This window comes from Anopheles maculipalpis, chromosome 3RL (genome assembly GCF_943734695.1).
Source record: "Anopheles maculipalpis chromosome 3RL, idAnoMacuDA_375_x, whole genome shotgun sequence".
Classification (NCBI taxonomy): domain Eukaryota; kingdom Metazoa; phylum Arthropoda; class Insecta; order Diptera; family Culicidae; genus Anopheles; species Anopheles maculipalpis.
Genome location: NC_064872.1, coordinates 49,006,793 through 49,024,471, shown reverse-complemented (window position 1 = coordinate 49,024,471; position 17,679 = coordinate 49,006,793). Strand labels below are relative to the sequence as shown.

The following is a 17,679-nucleotide window of genomic DNA, read 5'->3' as shown; positions in this document are numbered from 1 at the left end:
CATTTTCTACACATGAGTCTCTTTTTTTAAGGAGCAGTTTGATCATGTCTTGTAAACATGATTAATATGACACACGAGCTTCCTAACGACTCTTTCAGCAAAATTTGTTCAGCGCTGCTCTCGTCAGTCAATTTGCACGAACCTGTCTGAATGCTACGCCAATTGATGAGATGTTGAGAAAACAATACTGGTAAGTCTAACGAAAAATTCTCCGAATTGACAATGGACAATTCGAACAAACGATTCGGAATGATTCCGACCATAAGGTGTGTACTCTTGAGGATCTAAAAGATACATTACATTAAATATTGTGGACTTCATTTTGATCGACGTAATCGTAAATCGTAACGTAAATCGACGTTTTCGGTTGTTCACGCTACACCCACAGCAAGGTTTTGACGGGCCGAGTTTGGTTTTTCTCCTTTGCTCACCCCTAACTAGTGTGTAAAACCAAAGGGGCCTAATGGATAACGGACGAGCTGTCTCTTGACCTAGCCATGTTTCATTCGTGCTTGCATTCCCAAATGGACTATCCTAACGGCTATCCTTGTGCTACCCTTTTCTATTCCCACATACTGGCTTTACCGAGCACCACATGCACAGCATTGGACATTTGTCCATATTGCCCATCCTGTGTAATTGATACTCTTAAACGTAATCTTTCAATTTTTACGCTATGTTGTATCCATCCATACCGAAAACAGCATAGATATCTCACCTCAAAAAACCTGTCGCGACGGTCGAAGCTGGGACTGTATCGTACCTTTATAGTCGCAGTACTCACATACGCCTTTGAGACATGGACCCTGTCCAAAACAGACGGAGCCCTCTTAGCCGCGTTCGAGAGGAAGATGCTCGTTAGCCCCGTATGTGTGGAAGGACAATGGAGGAGCCACTAAAACGACGAGCTGTACGAACTGATCTCACCGTTGTGCCGCGAATTAGGCTCGCCAGGCTCCGATGGGCTGGCCATGTTATACGCATGGCACCGGACGACCCAGCTCAGAAATTCCTTTTAGGTCGTTCACACGGACAGAGGAGGCGTGATAGGCCCAGATTGAGGTGGGAGGATAGCGTGGAATCAATCGCCATCAAGGCCGTGATAACGGATTGGCGGACGACGGCACGGGACCGTGAGCGGTTCCGGACTCTCCTGCAGCAGGCCAATATATGTACATTTCGTCGCAAGTAACCAATTATTTGAACGTCAAGCACAAACACACACGTTGTCCAACACCGAAATGCAGGATAACGTTGGAAATTATGATAACTAATTATTTTGTCATCGTACACCAGGCATCATCATTCAACGATTCAACCATTTCACTAGTAATGTTTTATTTACGCAATCCTATATTACAGCAGCTGGTTTAAATGTGAATATATAAACGCATCTTCCTCATGTTTTTGCGCTTTTTTCTTAGCCTTATCAAAAATCTCTCTTTCAATTGTGGTACGCGCGCACAGTCACAACACACAGAGAGAGAGCGAGAGAAGTCACACAAAACTAAACAATGCAAAACCAGTTTACAGAAATCATCGCACTCAAGGTGTTGTTTATATGTGTTGTTTTCGTTAGCAATAAAGTATTATTACACTATTCCTTATTTATATATATATGCGCGCTTCATGGTAAACTTCTTTTCGTTTACCCTCTCCCCTTCTTTGCACAATCCATTTCAGTTAATAGCAGCAACGTTTTGACCAAATAAAAACCTGACCTGATTGTATAGCGAAAACCAAAAGAAACAGGAGAAAACCGTTTTTATCGACCTTTATACGCGCTACTTTTGTTTTCTCCCGATGTCATCTTTTCTACATGTTAGAGCTACACACGATCTTCGGGCTGTGGTCACACAATCTTTTAAAAATATCCGTTTGGACCTACCAAAATCAATATTCGCGATCAGTGCGCGGATACGTACACAACATTAGCTACGATTGCAGATTGTGATGGTGGTCCTGATTTGAATGACGTAGTATAAGATACTTATTTGATTTTGCTAGTGTCTCACACGTTGTTGGTTCAACGTTTTTTGTATTCCGCTCCTCCTTTACAACATCGTTTAGTATTAAATCGAACAGAAAAGCTACCCGAGAGCACACCAGTTGTATCATCCCTCCAGTCCTCCGTCACGCTATTTCTTTTAATTCCCTTTCTAAACTTTTCCGTTTCCGGTATGTCGTAATTACATTTGAATTTTACACTAAAAATGAACCGAAACGAATCATACAAATGACTGGAAGCTAAAAGCAGTGCACAATCGGTCTATAAATCGTTTTGTCTTTCGTGCTTTGTGTCCCCCTCTACCTGTACATGGTTGTGGACACGGATCTACCTCGATGATGAATGTCACGATCCTTGATAAAATAAGATTTCGCACAGAGAATCTGCTTTAAATACAAACATCCAACCAGCAGCACATTATTGCTGCTGCATTTTCGAATGCAGAAACCATGTTTGCAGTAAACGTTTCAGTTTATGATCAAGAGACACATTACTACAACATTGTACGGTTAGATTAACATCTGTTTAAGCGCAGTTTTGTGTTTAAAAATCGTTTCATATAATTCTTCTTGCTCATGTCAAAAAACCCGCGCGTTTAAATGGGTTCCTGTGCACCTGCGGCATAGTAGATCCGGTTTGCAGGTCTGGTCGCGTATTTTCCCCAGCCTTTATCATGGGATGGTAAAGACAGTAAGCCGTAAAATGACACGTAAAAGAGTTTCAGAGGGCGGCCAGACCGGGGAGTCAATGTTGATGTTGCAACACTATACATTCATCATTTACCCTTACCCTTAGCTTAACTACACAACTAAAACGTTAAATGAAAGGCTTTTAAAACACCACAAATATGCTACTACAAAATAGAAATCATAATTTCTATGATCATAACACAATCCTCGTCCTTCGCTAACGCGCTAGGACACGCACCCAATCAGTAAAAACAAAAAAATCTTGTGGCCACTACAGCTCCTCTTCTCGCTGTGAATCCCTTTTTTACACACAAACACACTACATGTTCATTGACATGCGATATCGTTTTAAAAAGCATATAATGGGAGCATGGGACCACGCTCATCGTTTTGAATGGTGTTCGTTAAATTGAATAAAAAACACAGCTCTTTCACAGCTCCTCCCCCTCGTTTACACTTATATCTCATGGAGATGTGTGCGTGAGTGTATGTGTGCTGGAAGGCAGGGAGTTGGAGGGTGGCACACCTTTTGTAAGAGTGTGTGTTTTAGTGGTGGTGCTGGGGCGAAACCATCATCGACGAGTTCGTGCCTGTTGCTGATGAACCGCCAACCTTAACCCGCTTGTTAGCCACGATTGTGGCCGACTTGTCGTTCAGTCGCTTTGCAGCTATTCCGGCCTGACTGGTCCCACCAGACGTACCACCGCCTATTGCATTCGTTTTGGAGAGCTGTGGGTCTGTTGAGGAACAAAACGGAAAGAAATGGGAGGGAGGCATAATTAATTATCCCACAAAGGGAGAACTTGCAATTAAGGCGAGTTTCACTCTCAACGCGCTTACCTTGCAGCCACCTGACTTGTGTGGCCGGTCCGTAACCCTTGTCGTTACGGGCCGCTATACGGAAGATGATGGCCGGCTTCGAGGTGAAGTCCACGTGTGCCGTCTGCAGGGACTGATTGGCCACAATACACTGGTTGTTCGGGCCACAGTACACGCGCACAAACGCTAGCTGAGCGGCCGCTGTCGTGCTTGGCTTGTCCTTGACGGGATTCTGCGACTTAATTGCCAAGTACACGGAATACTCCAGTATATCGCCCGTTGTGGATGGTGGCGGTTCCCACGACAGATGGGCACCATCAGGAGACTTGGAAATCTTTATCGCTGATGGTGCGCCCGGGAAGCCAGGCAGACACGTCTTGAACGGTGTCGCATCGCTCCACTCACCCCGACCGCAGCTGTTGATGGCAGCGACACGGAACCGGTACGCACAACCGGGTTCCAGATTTATTCGCTTCAGTTCGCTCAAATCGGGTATGCTGTCGGCGCTGAGCATTTCGCCATCGATCGAACTGTCCCATTCGTTTGCATCGATGTAGTTGGAAACGGTATGGTTAACCGTCTTAAAAATGCCCACTGTGTGCCAAATCTCGGACTCATCCTTCGGTTTGACCATTTTCTGTGAAGTATAAAAAATGGATATTTATTTTAGCAACTCTGTACTATTCAATGTGCTCATCAAATTAGCGAAGAAGAAAGTTACAATATTTGACAACATTTGAGATCCTAAATTTGCCATACTTTGTTCTATGCATAACTATAGACTGTTGTTCCGATCATGATACATGCAGTGCACTTTGCTCAAATCGTCTTACAATGGCTTGGCGAGGAATTCCTAGCATTGGTTTTGCCCCCTCTCTTTGAAATAACCTTTTTTTAAGCAACATCTTCGTACTTATTAGTGATGGACCGGGTCGACCCAAACTTACTGGGATTATAAGCAATCCAGAGCGTTTCGTGTCATATTTCCAATTCTAACGCCTGCTTATCTCTTATGTTCTTAATGCAATACAATATACAAACCAAGTTCTTACCTCATCTCTCTCATCTTTCGTCTTCCCGGTAGAGTTCGATCGAACGACCGCTTTGCCGGCCACTTGTTTCCCTGCGACCGTCGCATTGTTACCATTGTTCACTATTCCGCTAGCGGTCGCTACTGTTGCCCCGTCTCCTCCAGCCTGCATGACCACCGTCGTGAACTGTTTCGACGTTGGATCCAAAAATTTAATCTGTTGTGACGTCGACTGAGATGCGTTTGATGTCGGCGAAGACAAAATGTCACCCATCAGCTCACTCGGTAGCACGGAGGTTGCCGAGGCGGCCGCTTCTGCCAGCGCATCCAGATGTCCGGTGGTGGACGATGCTGCACTGGAGCCTTCCTCCGTCTTTACCACAGCACCGGCCAAGCTCATACTGCCCGGGCTGGCAACAACCCCGATCGAGGACTGCTGCTGGTCGCCGGGTGTTTGCAGCCGCGTTACAAACGTGGTACCGTCGCTGAGAGTCACTGTAGCTGGAGTACCATCTGTAGCGGACGGCGTCGAAACACCGCCATTCTCGTCGGCTTCGGTTTTGAACGTAATCATCTGACCGTTTTCATTGCACGACTGTAGCAAAGTGGCCGTGCCGGAATCAAGCTGACTGTACAAGACGAACAGTTACGATTAATCAATCGGATGTTACATTCCCATTCTATCCCCACAAAACTTACATAATATTCTCGTTGCCAGTTCCAGTACTTCCACCAGCGAGCAGTTCGGCATTATGAAGGGACAAAATTTCACCACTCTTTATGGTGGTGAGAATGTTGGCTGCTTCCGTTTCCGATGCTGTCGGGGCACTGACAACGGTCGTTTTCGGAACGTGAGCAACGGCGGGTGCACTAGATGACGACGATGTGGACGGTGGTGGCTCCTCCGTGCCAGCTCCTTCACCATCCGTTACTTCCGATGAACCAGCAGTGTGTTGCTCCATGGCTTGCATTTCTTCTTGCTCGCTGCCAAATGACATCTTTTTGACGGGGATGACACATTTCAAAGTAATAATTAATTACACGTTAGACAGTTTTCTACAAGTTTTCTGTCTTTCACTTACCTCTTGTTGCGACTGAGCGGTGGTATTATCACCATTATTTTCCGCCATGATCGTATCCAGCCCATTATTCTCTTCGTCCTCCATATGTTCATCCACCGAAATGTTTGCATTATCTTTGTCCATCGTTTCTCCAGCATCTGCTCCACCTTCCAGCACATTTTCATCGTGCTCGGCTGACATTTCCTCGTGATCTTGGCTATCCTCGCCGCCCACAAAGGTCCCTTCCTCTTCGTCTCCCGAAACCATCATTGAACCGACAGCTGCACCACCATCCGTACCGGAATCATCTTCCAAATGACCCTCGTCCTGACTGTCCCTTCCGCCGGTATCGTCCATTCCTTCTAAAATCACGTTATCATGCGCCAGTTCACCGCTCTGATCAATTTCGTCAGCTTCTTCCTGCTGTTGCTGCTGCTGTCGTTGATCGTCCGCATTGTCCGATACTTGATTCTCGAGCTGGGAATCGCTATCGTCACCGCCGGACACACTATTGTTGTTTGCCAATCCCATCGTCAGTGCTCCGCCGTAAAGACCCGGTTTGATGTAACGCACGGGCTGGTTGTGCTGTTTGCCACTGTTACGGCTAATGGTGGACAGAACACTATCATCGCAACCGTCAAGTTGTTCCAAGGTGAACAATGGCAAGCAACCGGCCGGGCGCGGATTCTCTCCCATATCCACATCCAGTTCGGCAGCCCTCGGATCTTGCCTTACCATTACCTGCAAGACGTTGTTGGATTCTTCCGCGAAGACAGGTATTTCCTCTTCAACTTCGAGTGTTTCCAAATCAAAACAACCGTCCATCTGTTCCATGCCTTCAGCATCTGTTTCCATCATGCCAGCTTCAGCAGCCAGAGCCGCAAATGCTGCGTCGGTAGAGACTTGGTGTTCTTGTTGTTGCTGCTGCTGCTGTTGCTGTTGTTGTTGAAGCTGCTGTTGTTGCTGTTGTTGTTGCAGTTGCAGTTGTTGCTGCTGTAACTGTATTTGCTGATATTGTTGCTGCGTAACGATACGAGTCGCCGTTTTCGACGGTAGCATCAAGATTTTCTGCCCACCCACCTGTCCCGTAACGGTACCGGACGTGGCCGTTGTACCACCAGCTCCTGACGGGACGATAGTGACCGTTTTTTGGCCACCAACCGACGGTGTAAGTTGCACCGTGACCGATTTGCCGCTCACTAGCTTTTGGGGCATATTTATGATTTGAGTACCCGTGATCTTTTGTCCGCCGGCTTGGAGGCCTCCGACTGGCATCGTAAAAGTGATCGGCTTACCTCCCTGTACAGTGCGCAACTTGATCGCTTGACCGCCAATAGTGGTGGTGGTGCCGCCGGATGCAACCGATGCCGCCACTATATTTCCTGCCGTTCCTCCGGCGTTCAGCGTGGAACCGGTTCCACTAACGGCCGGTAGCGAGGTGGCCTGCAGCACTGTGGGACCACCGATGTTGGCAGATCGCGTGGTGGTGATCGTGTTCAGCATCTGCGATGAGGAAAGCGTCACGAAATTGTTGGCCGAAGAAGTGACTGTGCCGCTAACTGTGCGAATTCCCTGCGGCGTTGTTACCACAATGACCTGCTGATTGCCCCGGATCGCTTGGCCTGCTTTATTGGTGAGCACTAGTGTCGGTTTGCCGGTCGCATTCGTGCCCACCTTTCCTACCTGCACAATGTTTGAATTCTTCATCAGTATCTGTTTGCCTCCGATCGTACCAGAACCGGTCGACATCAGTTTGACGACATTTCCACCGATAACGGTCGTTTTCTGGCCACCAGCTGTTCCGGCAACAGTCGCCTGCTGAACTACTGTACCGCCTGCGCCCGTCAGAAGGTTGGATGTAATTATTTGCTGCTGTGGTTGATGAATCGTTCCCGCCACCGTGCCGCCGGCCGTCTTCTGAACTACGCTCATTTTCGGCACCGTTTGCATCGTCATGCCTTGGCTGGTTTTGACCAGCGTTAGAATTTGTCCCTGGTTGGTGGTACCACTGTTGATGGAAGTGGCTCCCGTAGTTCCTGCACCTGGATTGCCGCTTACAATGGTGACCGGTTTTTGGAGTATGATTTGCTTTCCTCCGATCGTTGCCGTGGTTGAAGTGCCGCCCGAACCGGCACTGACAAGACGCTGCTGTACCGTTTGCAGCTGTGCGCCTGAAACGATGCCCGGACCAGCAGTACGCAGCACTGCCGTTTGTCCGGCCTGCTGCATAGTTCCAGTGCTGGCCGTACCAATACGTAGTTGTTGGCCGGTGGAGGAGAGCACGCGTATTGGCGTTCCGGTGCCCGTGGTTAGTTGCTGCGCATTAGAGATGGCTGTCCCACCGGTTGCGACGACGCGGATCGTCTGTGGCTGGTGTTGCAACTGTGCCTGTGTGGTTTGTAAAATGGCCGTTTGAATGGTCTGCGCTGGTGACTGGCCTTGCGGTGAGGCGACAATTTGTGCCGGCTGCTGTTGCAGAATTTGCGAACCGGTGGTGAGCACCTTTTGGGTGGTTTGAATCGGCTTAGCAGGTTGAACCTTCGTAACAATGCGCTGTACCGGCGAAGGGACCGAATGGACAGGCGACGACACAATGCCGATATTAGTGTTGGTTGGCGACTGTAATCCACCCGCTTGGTGGATGGGACTCGCTGACAACGCCGTTTGGGCAATGACTGGGTTTTGCAAGGTTGGTGACTGAATACTTGCCCCCGATACGGCAATGGCTGTCGGTGCTCCCGAAACTCGGCCGGGCAGCTGTTTAATAACTGTAGAATACGAAAAAGTCGAGTTGAAAGAAGAAAATAACGTATGCTTCGAAATAACGTTTGCATAAAAAAAGGCTGAAAATAAGACTACAATATGATAACTCAACGCGCTAGAGAGAATCATCCGAAACATGGAGAAGGAAACTTCGGAGGCAATTTTCTAAAAGTCCTAAGGCACATCATAATCCATACGTAGAAAACAAATTCATTATTGGATTCGGACTCCCCTTGTAACAAAAACTTACTGAAGGAACGAGCAAGTGACACAAACAATCTACCTACAATTCTACAATAATATTGACACTTCTCTTAGGATGACATATAGCAGTTAGCTGAACTCTCAATCATAGCAATCGTAAACAATATTGTTCCCATTTTTCTCTGGTGCCTTGATGATCGCTTGTTATTTAGAAACTCTTTAAGTCACTACTGAAATCACCTAAGTGTCTCTTTCGATCGACGAAGATTACCGTGATTATGGAATGGACGGCGAGAATAGAAAAAAGTAGGTTCATCTTTTCCAAAATATTTTTCTGTATTAGACGGATCAAATCGTAATAACTACATATATATCCATCAAACAAAAATGTTAGGTTTCGGAATTTTCTCTCCTCTTTGTGACGTTTTCATCTTTCTCCAAAAAAGAGAATATGACTTTTAGAAGACGAGGTGATTATAATCGATCATCAGGATATACCTACCAATTTTTATTTCATTTTTTTTTTAAAGGGGGAGGGGGGATTGCTTTACCTAGCATTACGATTTACCGGAACTCCGGTTTTAGCGTTACGTAAATTATAGACGGCCCTTTAACCCATTTACTAACAAAAACCAATCACAATTAAACAAATTAAAGCGATTTCATACTTAACAGGTTGGCTGATAAGTCCCCGGCCTGACACATAGATGGCGCCGCTAGTATTAAATGCATATTATTTTTATATAGCACCAACCTTCAAATGATTCGTGTCAAAATTTGACGTCTGTATGTCAATTAGTTTGTGAGACAGAGCGTCTTTTGTCAAGCAACTTTTGTTATTGTGAAAAAATGGAAAAAAAGGAATTTCGTGTTTTGATAAAATACTGTTTTCTGAAGGGAAAAAATACAGTGGAAGCAAAAACATTGCTTGATATGAGTTGCCGGACTCTGCCCCAGGGAAATCAACAATAATTGATTGGTATGCAAAATTCAAACGTGGTGAAATGAGCACGGATGACGGTGAACGCAGAGGACGCCCGAAAGAGGTGGTTACCGACGAAAACATCAAAAAAATCCACAAAATGATTTTGAATGACCGTCAAATGAAGTTGATCGAGATAGCAGAGGCCTTAAAGATATCAAAGGAACGTGTTGGTCATATCATTCATCAATATTTGGATATGCGGAAGCTCTGTGCAAAATGGGTGCCGCGCGAGCTCACATTTGACCAAAAACACCAACGTGTTGATGATTCTGAGCGGTGTTTGCAGCTGTTAACTCGTAATACACCCGAGTTTTTGCGTCGATATGTAACAATGGATGAAACATGGCTCCATCACTACACTCCTGAATCCAATCGACAGTCGGCTCAATGGACTGCGACCGGTGAACCGGCTCCGAAGCGTGGAAAGACTCAAAAGTCCGCTGGCAAAGTAATGGCCTCTGTTTTTTGGGATGCGCATGGAATAATTTTTATCGATTATCTTGAGAAGGGAAAAACCATCAACAGTGACTATTATGTGGCGTTATTGGAGCGTTTGAAGGTCGAAATCGTGGCAAAACGGCCCCATATGAAGAAGAAAAAAGTGTTGTTCCACCAAGACAACGCACCGTGCCACAAGTCATTGAGAACGATGGCAAAAATTCATGAATTGGGCTTCGAATTGCTTCCCCACCCACCGTATTCTCCAGATCTGGCCCCCAGCGACTTTTTCTTGTTCTCAGACCTCAAAAGGATGCTCGCAGGGAAAAAATTTGGCTGCAATGAAGAGGTGGTCGCCGAAACTGAGGTCTATTTTGAGGCAAAACCGAAGGAGTACTACCAAAATGGTATCAAAAAATTGGAAGGTCGTTATAATCGTTGTATCGCTCTTGAAGGGAACTATGTTGAATAATAAAAACGAATTTTGACAAAAAAAATGTGTTTTTCTTTGTTAGACCGGGGACTTATCAGCCAACCTGTTATGTACATGTTAAAAGTCAAAATGTGCACAAATGTTTCAATTGCTGTTCATGGACTGTTTTGGCCGTATAGCAATTGTACATCACTTCGTAATGGTGTGATAGATTTTCTGAATATAAAAGAAATGTGGCAAAAAAACGCCGCACAGCTGGGATCACTAGGACAGAAAGCCATTCAACGAAAAATCGTACCAATCAGCCTATTTTTTAAATGCATACGAGAGAAATACAAAATTATCAAATTATGACTACAAAACTTACTCGGCTGCTGATGCATTGTTGGTTCGCCGGATGTTGTTCCGATACTGCCACCGATCATTTGTGCGGGAGACATGGAGCCTGTGCTGGAGGCAGGCGAACCTATGGTAGCCCCAGCGGGGGATGCGACTACCGCCGGAGCCGTATTCAATGCAATCGGTGCTGCCGGTGATGGTGGAGGAGCTTGAGGAATCTTTTGCACCTCTAGGATGTAGTAGGAAGCGGATGGAACGGCTTGCCAGCTAACTTCGAGCGAATGTGTAGAAGCGCGCACCAGTTGCACGCGCGACGCTGTTCCGGGACGCTCTACCTCCAGGTACCATAGATCCTTGCAGCAAACCTGAGGATCGTGGGAAAGTGATTGATGAGAAGAATGAACATCGGAGCTAACTACGAGTATTGAGCACCGATCACTCTACGATCTGTCATTTGCAGTAAACATCAAACTGTAGTGAACGCAACATAAAATATTGTAACGCGACGAAGCAAAACTGAAAGCGTAAAGAAGGGAGGAAGAACGAGTGTCGGAAGTATGTGACCAACCAAATATATACTACACACAGAAAGTGAGAAGACAGGGAAGGTGTACAATATTTCAGTTTTTTTAACGATGTCCAACCGGAAACCGGTACAATTGATCTGTTGATGCAGAGGGCTTTGAGTGTTGCGAGTTGCTCATTGAAATCGGTCTCAAATATCAACAGATCAATGCAACGGAACTGGTGGCCGCGTTACATAAGTTTAGACGTAATTTATTGATGCACACAAATGGCTAACTCGTATTTGGAAAACAGAGCTCACCCTGACCTGGTTGTTCCAGGCCTTTCTGTAACCGTCGCGACCCGACCATATATATAGACGGGTATGGATACCGACGGCACAGTGACCTGCCCGGGCACGTGGCATGTTCTCCTCATCAGTGTCCAAATCCAGCTCCTCCCAAGTCATAGTTTCTACGAATGAAAGATTTACACAGAAACAAGCGCAATTATTACCATGTTCAACTTGCAACACACACACACACACTAGCCCTTACCGAGATTCAAACAGGCAAGTGTATTTGTACACTTCCATTCTTTTTCGTGTTTCTCCACCTTTACGTCATCCAACACTAGCGGGACCCATCCGCCAAACACGTACATCCGGTTGCCAATCAGTGTAGAACTGTGCAGCGAGCGTGGCAAAGGTAGCGGACCACTTGTACGGGGCCGCGTCCAGGACATCGTGTCCGTGTCCAGCAGCCACAGATCACCGAGCCGACACCCGGACATCCCACCGTAGATTACGAGCCAAAACTTTTTCTGCTTTTTGTCATACCACGACACAGCGGTGTGGGACTCACGGGGCGGTGGACTTTCACCGAATGTCGTCGGTATTTCCCATTGCAGTTGATTGTTTTTGATCTCCAAAATGTACAGATCGTTCAGATATTTAGGAATATTATTTTTCGGATCGTCGCTCTCGTTTGCCAATCCTCCGAACAGGTATATTTTATCGCCGACAAGCGTAAAACTATGGCCCAAACGACGGCAGGGAGGTGGACCCGATTCCGGTGGTTTAGGCCGTAGCTTTTTCCACTCCCACTTGGTGGCTTGCAGTTCGTACAGCTCGTTCGAGTACTTGCCATACTCCACCATACCACCGAAAACCAATATTCGCGTTCCATCCACCACGAATCCGTACGCGGCACATCCCGGTGGAACGTCTCCTTTTGTCGCCGGAACATACCACTGATTCGTAGCTGAAAAGAAACCACAAATGGAAGAACAGGGATAAAGAGTATGATCATTTCGGAAATAATAAGGGTTTGTTTCTTATATGAACATCAGTTTGAAACATGTACGCTCTCTCGAACTGTGTTTTATATTCATAGCACTCGAAGAATGGCGAAAAGTTTCATACTTTCTGCAACGTTCTGAATGCTAATAAAAGGCTGAGTTTCATTCATCATTAGTTCTGTTTTTTTTAGCGCGTTTTGTCATCGCAGGGATTTGCTAAATCTATGTAAATTACAAGTAGCAACTCTTAGTACGCATGTATGGAAATTCCATACATCATTAATTATCATATCAAATAATCCGAATGACAAAATTGCCTTTCAATACAAATTTGCCTTAGTAATGCCTTAGTCGGAAGATTTTGTCAATAGCGAAAAGGAATATTAATCAACCATGAAAAATTTCTAACAATTTATCATATACATGGTTTAACAGCCCATAGAACAGGCATTAGAATAGTACAAATAAAGCATATTTCGAGATACACAACATTTTCCGATTTGACCACACATTATATCATTTTAGCTACGCTGTTTCAATTGATAACACAATATACGATTATTTTAGAAAATCGTCTTCTGATTCGTCAATTCGACAGTTCTGATTTTGTATGCCTCGACGATGGATATGTTAAAGTGAGTCCAAGCGTCTTGAGCAATGAACCATAAATCCGAACCGGAACGGAACATTTGAAGCGACCCAAATCCAATCCGTTGATGGTATGGAAAAAGCACCGAATTTCACGATTTTCTTGTAATGTGTGTTTACGTCGGAAAATTTGCATCTTAAAACTTGCATCGTTCATAATTACTGTACTTTTGTACAGTAATTGTACTTGTTCTAAGGGCCGCAAACCCTGTAAACGTACGATTCACGTCCGTTTGTACAGGTTGTTGTACTAAAAACTTTCTGACGATTGCCAGTTTTTTTTACAAAAATAATCGTTCCTGAAGGGCGAACAGCTTCACAGAGTTTGACAGATAGGTACGTCAATATGTGTTGAACCATTCGTCTCTTTCACAAGATTCCATTGCATTCTTTCTTGTGGTTGTTGACTATTAATTTTGCCGGGAGGAAAGAAGATGAACGATATCTGTCTCGACACGGATCCAAATCTTCGACACGGGTCCTACTACATTGCTTATTTTCAACATGGCCGCCATTCGGCAAAATTTGTTCACTTTTGCTTCTGATACGTTTCTTATCACTGTACGTTTGGGTGCTCTTTAACACAAATCAAATAATTTTACTGAATCAACACCAATGTTACCATTTTTAAATAATTCATTGTTCAATTCACACGAAGATTTAATGTACGTCTACTGCGTCTATAGTCTATATTATGAGAGAGTTACGACTGTGTTTTCATTCTCTTTCTGTTATCTCCACGGGAGAGAACAAATGAAAGAACACGGAGATGGCAGCAGAAGAAAAATTGTTTGAAAACAAATCCCCGACGATGTGCAACCATGTCCTGAGACACACGATGGATGCTTACAGATACAGTTGGAGTTTTAAAAGTTCCTAACATTTTATGGAACACTTACCCGTATTGTATACGTGCAATTCGTCTACGATTCCTTCGTTACCACCACCAAAAACCACCATCAACTCTTTGATGTTCACCGACCGATGACCATGGCGGGGTCTAGGCTGCGGGCCGCTGGGATTCGTCACTCGCTTCCAACGCAATATTGCATTGTGTTTGGCCGGTAGAGCCGGCACAAGTTCGGAGCCAGTTGTTTCCGAATTGGCCGTCATGACGGTGATGTTCTAAACGATGCACTTGCTTTTGCTATCTTCCGCCACAGCCGTGTAAACACAAAACGCTTTTCACACTTCACTCGACTTTTCAATCACACTTTTCTAACAACAACACATCGAATGTATTAGTCGCCTACGACGTACTTGCGCGCGCTTTTTCGTGGATTTCGTCCTTTTTCTAGCGGCTCGCTTACTCCTACATTTAACCACAAACTTTTATGTTGACTTGCACCCGCTGTTGTAAAGTTGTATTCGCTCGAATTTTCAAATGCTATGCGTCTGTTTCTCCCGGTTTTCTCTCGTTCTCTGTCTTTTATCGCAAATTGTTTTGACTACTCACAAATTACGACCTTCCCTAGCTAGAAAGAGATGCACGCGTAGCAAAAGTGCTACTGTCAATTTCTTCTCTACATGATGGCGGCTGCGTGAGAGTGAGGCCAAATCTGAAAAATACAACAAAACAGAGAAGGCTGCGTTAAATAACAGAGACGAAAACTATGCCACAAATGCATTCCATCTCATCCTTCTATTCTACATGGTAAAGAGTAATTTTGGAAATATGAATGACATTTTTGCATATTTTGAGCAAACTCGCGCTACCCGTCAACGACGAGAACGTTTGAAGTACACAAACCATTAATTCCCTTCATAATTGCCCTGTATGTTTTTCTCCTTACGCGATGCAAGAGTTGATACATTTCGGTCGGTGCATCGTTTCCAAAATAGATGCTTTTCAATACGCATTCACCAATGTTTGATTGAGACAACAAATTTTAAAATGTTATACAATTAACTGATGCTATGCTAGGCTGCCCCCCTAACGATACATAGACGGAAAAGAGAGCACATTAGCGCTATCTTCTTCTATCTTGGCGCGTTCGCTATTTTGCTCCTTTTCGTCGCTATTTTGTTCCACTCGCTCTGCACCATTGCCCAAATCGCCTAAGGAGAATGTACAAGTCCGTATTGCGAGACAAGCAAATTATTATTCACGATACAAAACTTAACCATCGAAAAATGTATCCAATTAAAACCACCAAAAACAAAATACAGCTACTTTTTCCATCCATGCACCACTGTTCGGCGTATTTTTACTGCATCCATCTCACTCACTCTAGTGCGTTGCCGTACTCCGCTACCGTAGATGCAAGCAAAAAATCGGACCGAAGACAGAAAAGCTGAACGAATTTCACTCACTTGCTAGATTCCGCCAATAAATTTCTACGTAGCACAGTTTTTCGTGACCGAAATTCCACTAACCAACGATTGCCGGCGATTCGGTATGCTGTTAGCAACCAATAGCAACACTCTGCCGGATAAATGTACTTTGTGCACAGGAAATAAACAACGGCGTCCTCAAATCGCTTTTTTAGGCTTTTCGACTTGCGAGTCCAATATGGCGGCGACCATGATGTGGATGGACTTGATGCGTACGAGGCATTGTATCGCTGTGTGTGTGTGCATTTCGCTCCCTACATAACGAGTGCTCCCAGGGACAGCTTCATTGACATCGTCGAAGATAAACGTCAAAACTCGCTGTCAAGCCACTGCTGTCAATGTGTCGATCTGCATGACCGAAGGAAAACTCCACAGTGGGACATTTTTGTACCCATTTTTACTTCCGCTCGTTGTGCACCAATGGTTGAAGGGGCAAAGAATTTGGACAAAAACCGCTCGTCAGTTGCGGAGAAATACAATTTCACAACGGAACATTGAGCTGCAATTCGGTCATAATATGCTGCGGAATGACAGCTTCGCGTTCGCGGCTTTCCCTCCTCCTTTCTAAACACTTGAACGGTTCGAGTCGTAGCGTTGGGTTGTTTGTTTACAAGCCGGAAACGAAGGTGGAAAGAATCAGACAAAAAAAAATCAACCGGAATATTTTTAATCTTTAAGTTGTTCGTGCTTCTGGATCGGTTTGGTAGACAGTTTTTATCAGTTTTGTAGTCAAATTTACGTCATGGTTAACGTTTCGCATTCGCTCAAGAGCTTCAGGATCACCGCGATCAATTGTTGAACAACACTTCTTGAAAGGTACCCCATCTTTGTTTCGCTGCCCGGTATTAAAGCAATACGGCTCCAAAAGTATACTTTCAAATTAAGGTTTGAAGCTGGTTATGTTACAATATTATCTGTGTCGTATACATATCCGTATATTGTATAAATATAGTGCATTAAGGTGAGTTATGTGGAAGATCCTCCGCAAGTGCTACAAAACAATAATTATCATTTAAATAACCACAATAAAGCATCGTATAAGTCTACAAACTTCGATACTTACTAAGCATTGTGACCGCTGCAATATCTATACGTAGCCGGGCTAATTGCTGCTTTGATCGTTACTAAATGATGCTGAATTTGCTGAGTAATGAGGCGGCTGCTATAGAAACCGGCCGGTTCGTAGGTTTTACTTCCTAGCGGTGGTGCTACATCGTGACAATCAAATGTGCGATCACTTGTGCGTACAGCATCCGCCTACTTTTGGTCGAATCGTGTAGATGATCTGTTGTCCAATTGTTCAATCCAAAACATGACACAGGAATAGAACAAATGAAAGATTTATTCAATTAATTTCTATATATTGATTGATCTATAGAAGATAAGTGTTGTGTCTTTTAAAACAATTGCGACAATTGCACGCAGATTCCATAGGAGATTCAATATCATTCTTGTTCTTGTTGTTGATAATTTGATTTAAAATAAAAAAAATATTTATTTTTAAATTTACTTAAAATAGAGTGTTTAGTCTACTAAGAAGTTTAAAAAATCATATATTTTTAGGTAATCGCTTTAATTGAAAATAGATTAAATAATGATGGAGAGCAATACGGAAACGTTATTAGTCCATTTCAATACGTGTTGTATCAGTTTGCTCGCAGTTCTATAACATCTTCAACCTTGAATGTGCACCACATGCTTACCGGCTGAGCCAATCTCTGAACTATTTTTAGGATTCCACTTCTTTTCCATGGCCTCCAGTGGTGGATAATTCTTGTCCATAGAGTACAAAGATGACATGGAAGTGATGCGTTCGATAATGTAACTGTAGCACGGTAGCAGCATCAGCAAGCCGGAGTATGTTTGAAGCACTTTGTCGAAGTACGGAGAACAAAAACCGTTGTAGAACCCGACTACTTTCGATGATGATGTTCTCACTTTTGTGGCGAATAATGCTATTGCTGCGTTGAAACATTTTCGAAAATTGTTTTTTGCTGCTTTGAGGTTCCTATTCGTGATAAATCTCCGCGTAGCAATTATACGGTAAAAGTGCTTCATCACAGGTTATGTTTATCTGCTTACTGAATGAAAAACATTAATTATTTTCTTTTTTAATTAAATTTCC

General features: G+C 44.4%; 2 protein-coding genes across 2 annotated transcripts in view; one reads left to right on the top strand and one right to left on the bottom strand.

Moving 5' to 3' along the window:
• LOC126563292 (uncharacterized) overlaps positions 1–17,679 on the top strand; it is a 77,959-nt gene that overhangs the window by 28,747 nt on the left and 31,533 nt on the right. The window lies entirely within an intron of this gene.
• LOC126563493 (host cell factor) lies at positions 3,244–14,357 on the bottom strand. The gene is made up of 9 exons (XM_050220136.1): positions 14,120–14,357; positions 11,831–12,535; positions 11,596–11,747; positions 10,798–11,134; positions 5,629–8,375; positions 5,246–5,544; positions 4,569–5,175; positions 3,538–4,153; positions 3,244–3,434 (listed from the first exon to the last, which is right to left on the bottom strand). The coding sequence occupies exons 1-9, from the start codon at positions 14,331–14,333 to the stop codon at positions 3,244–3,246; spliced, it is 5,868 nt and encodes a 1,955-aa protein (XP_050076093.1). The 5' UTR covers positions 14,334–14,357.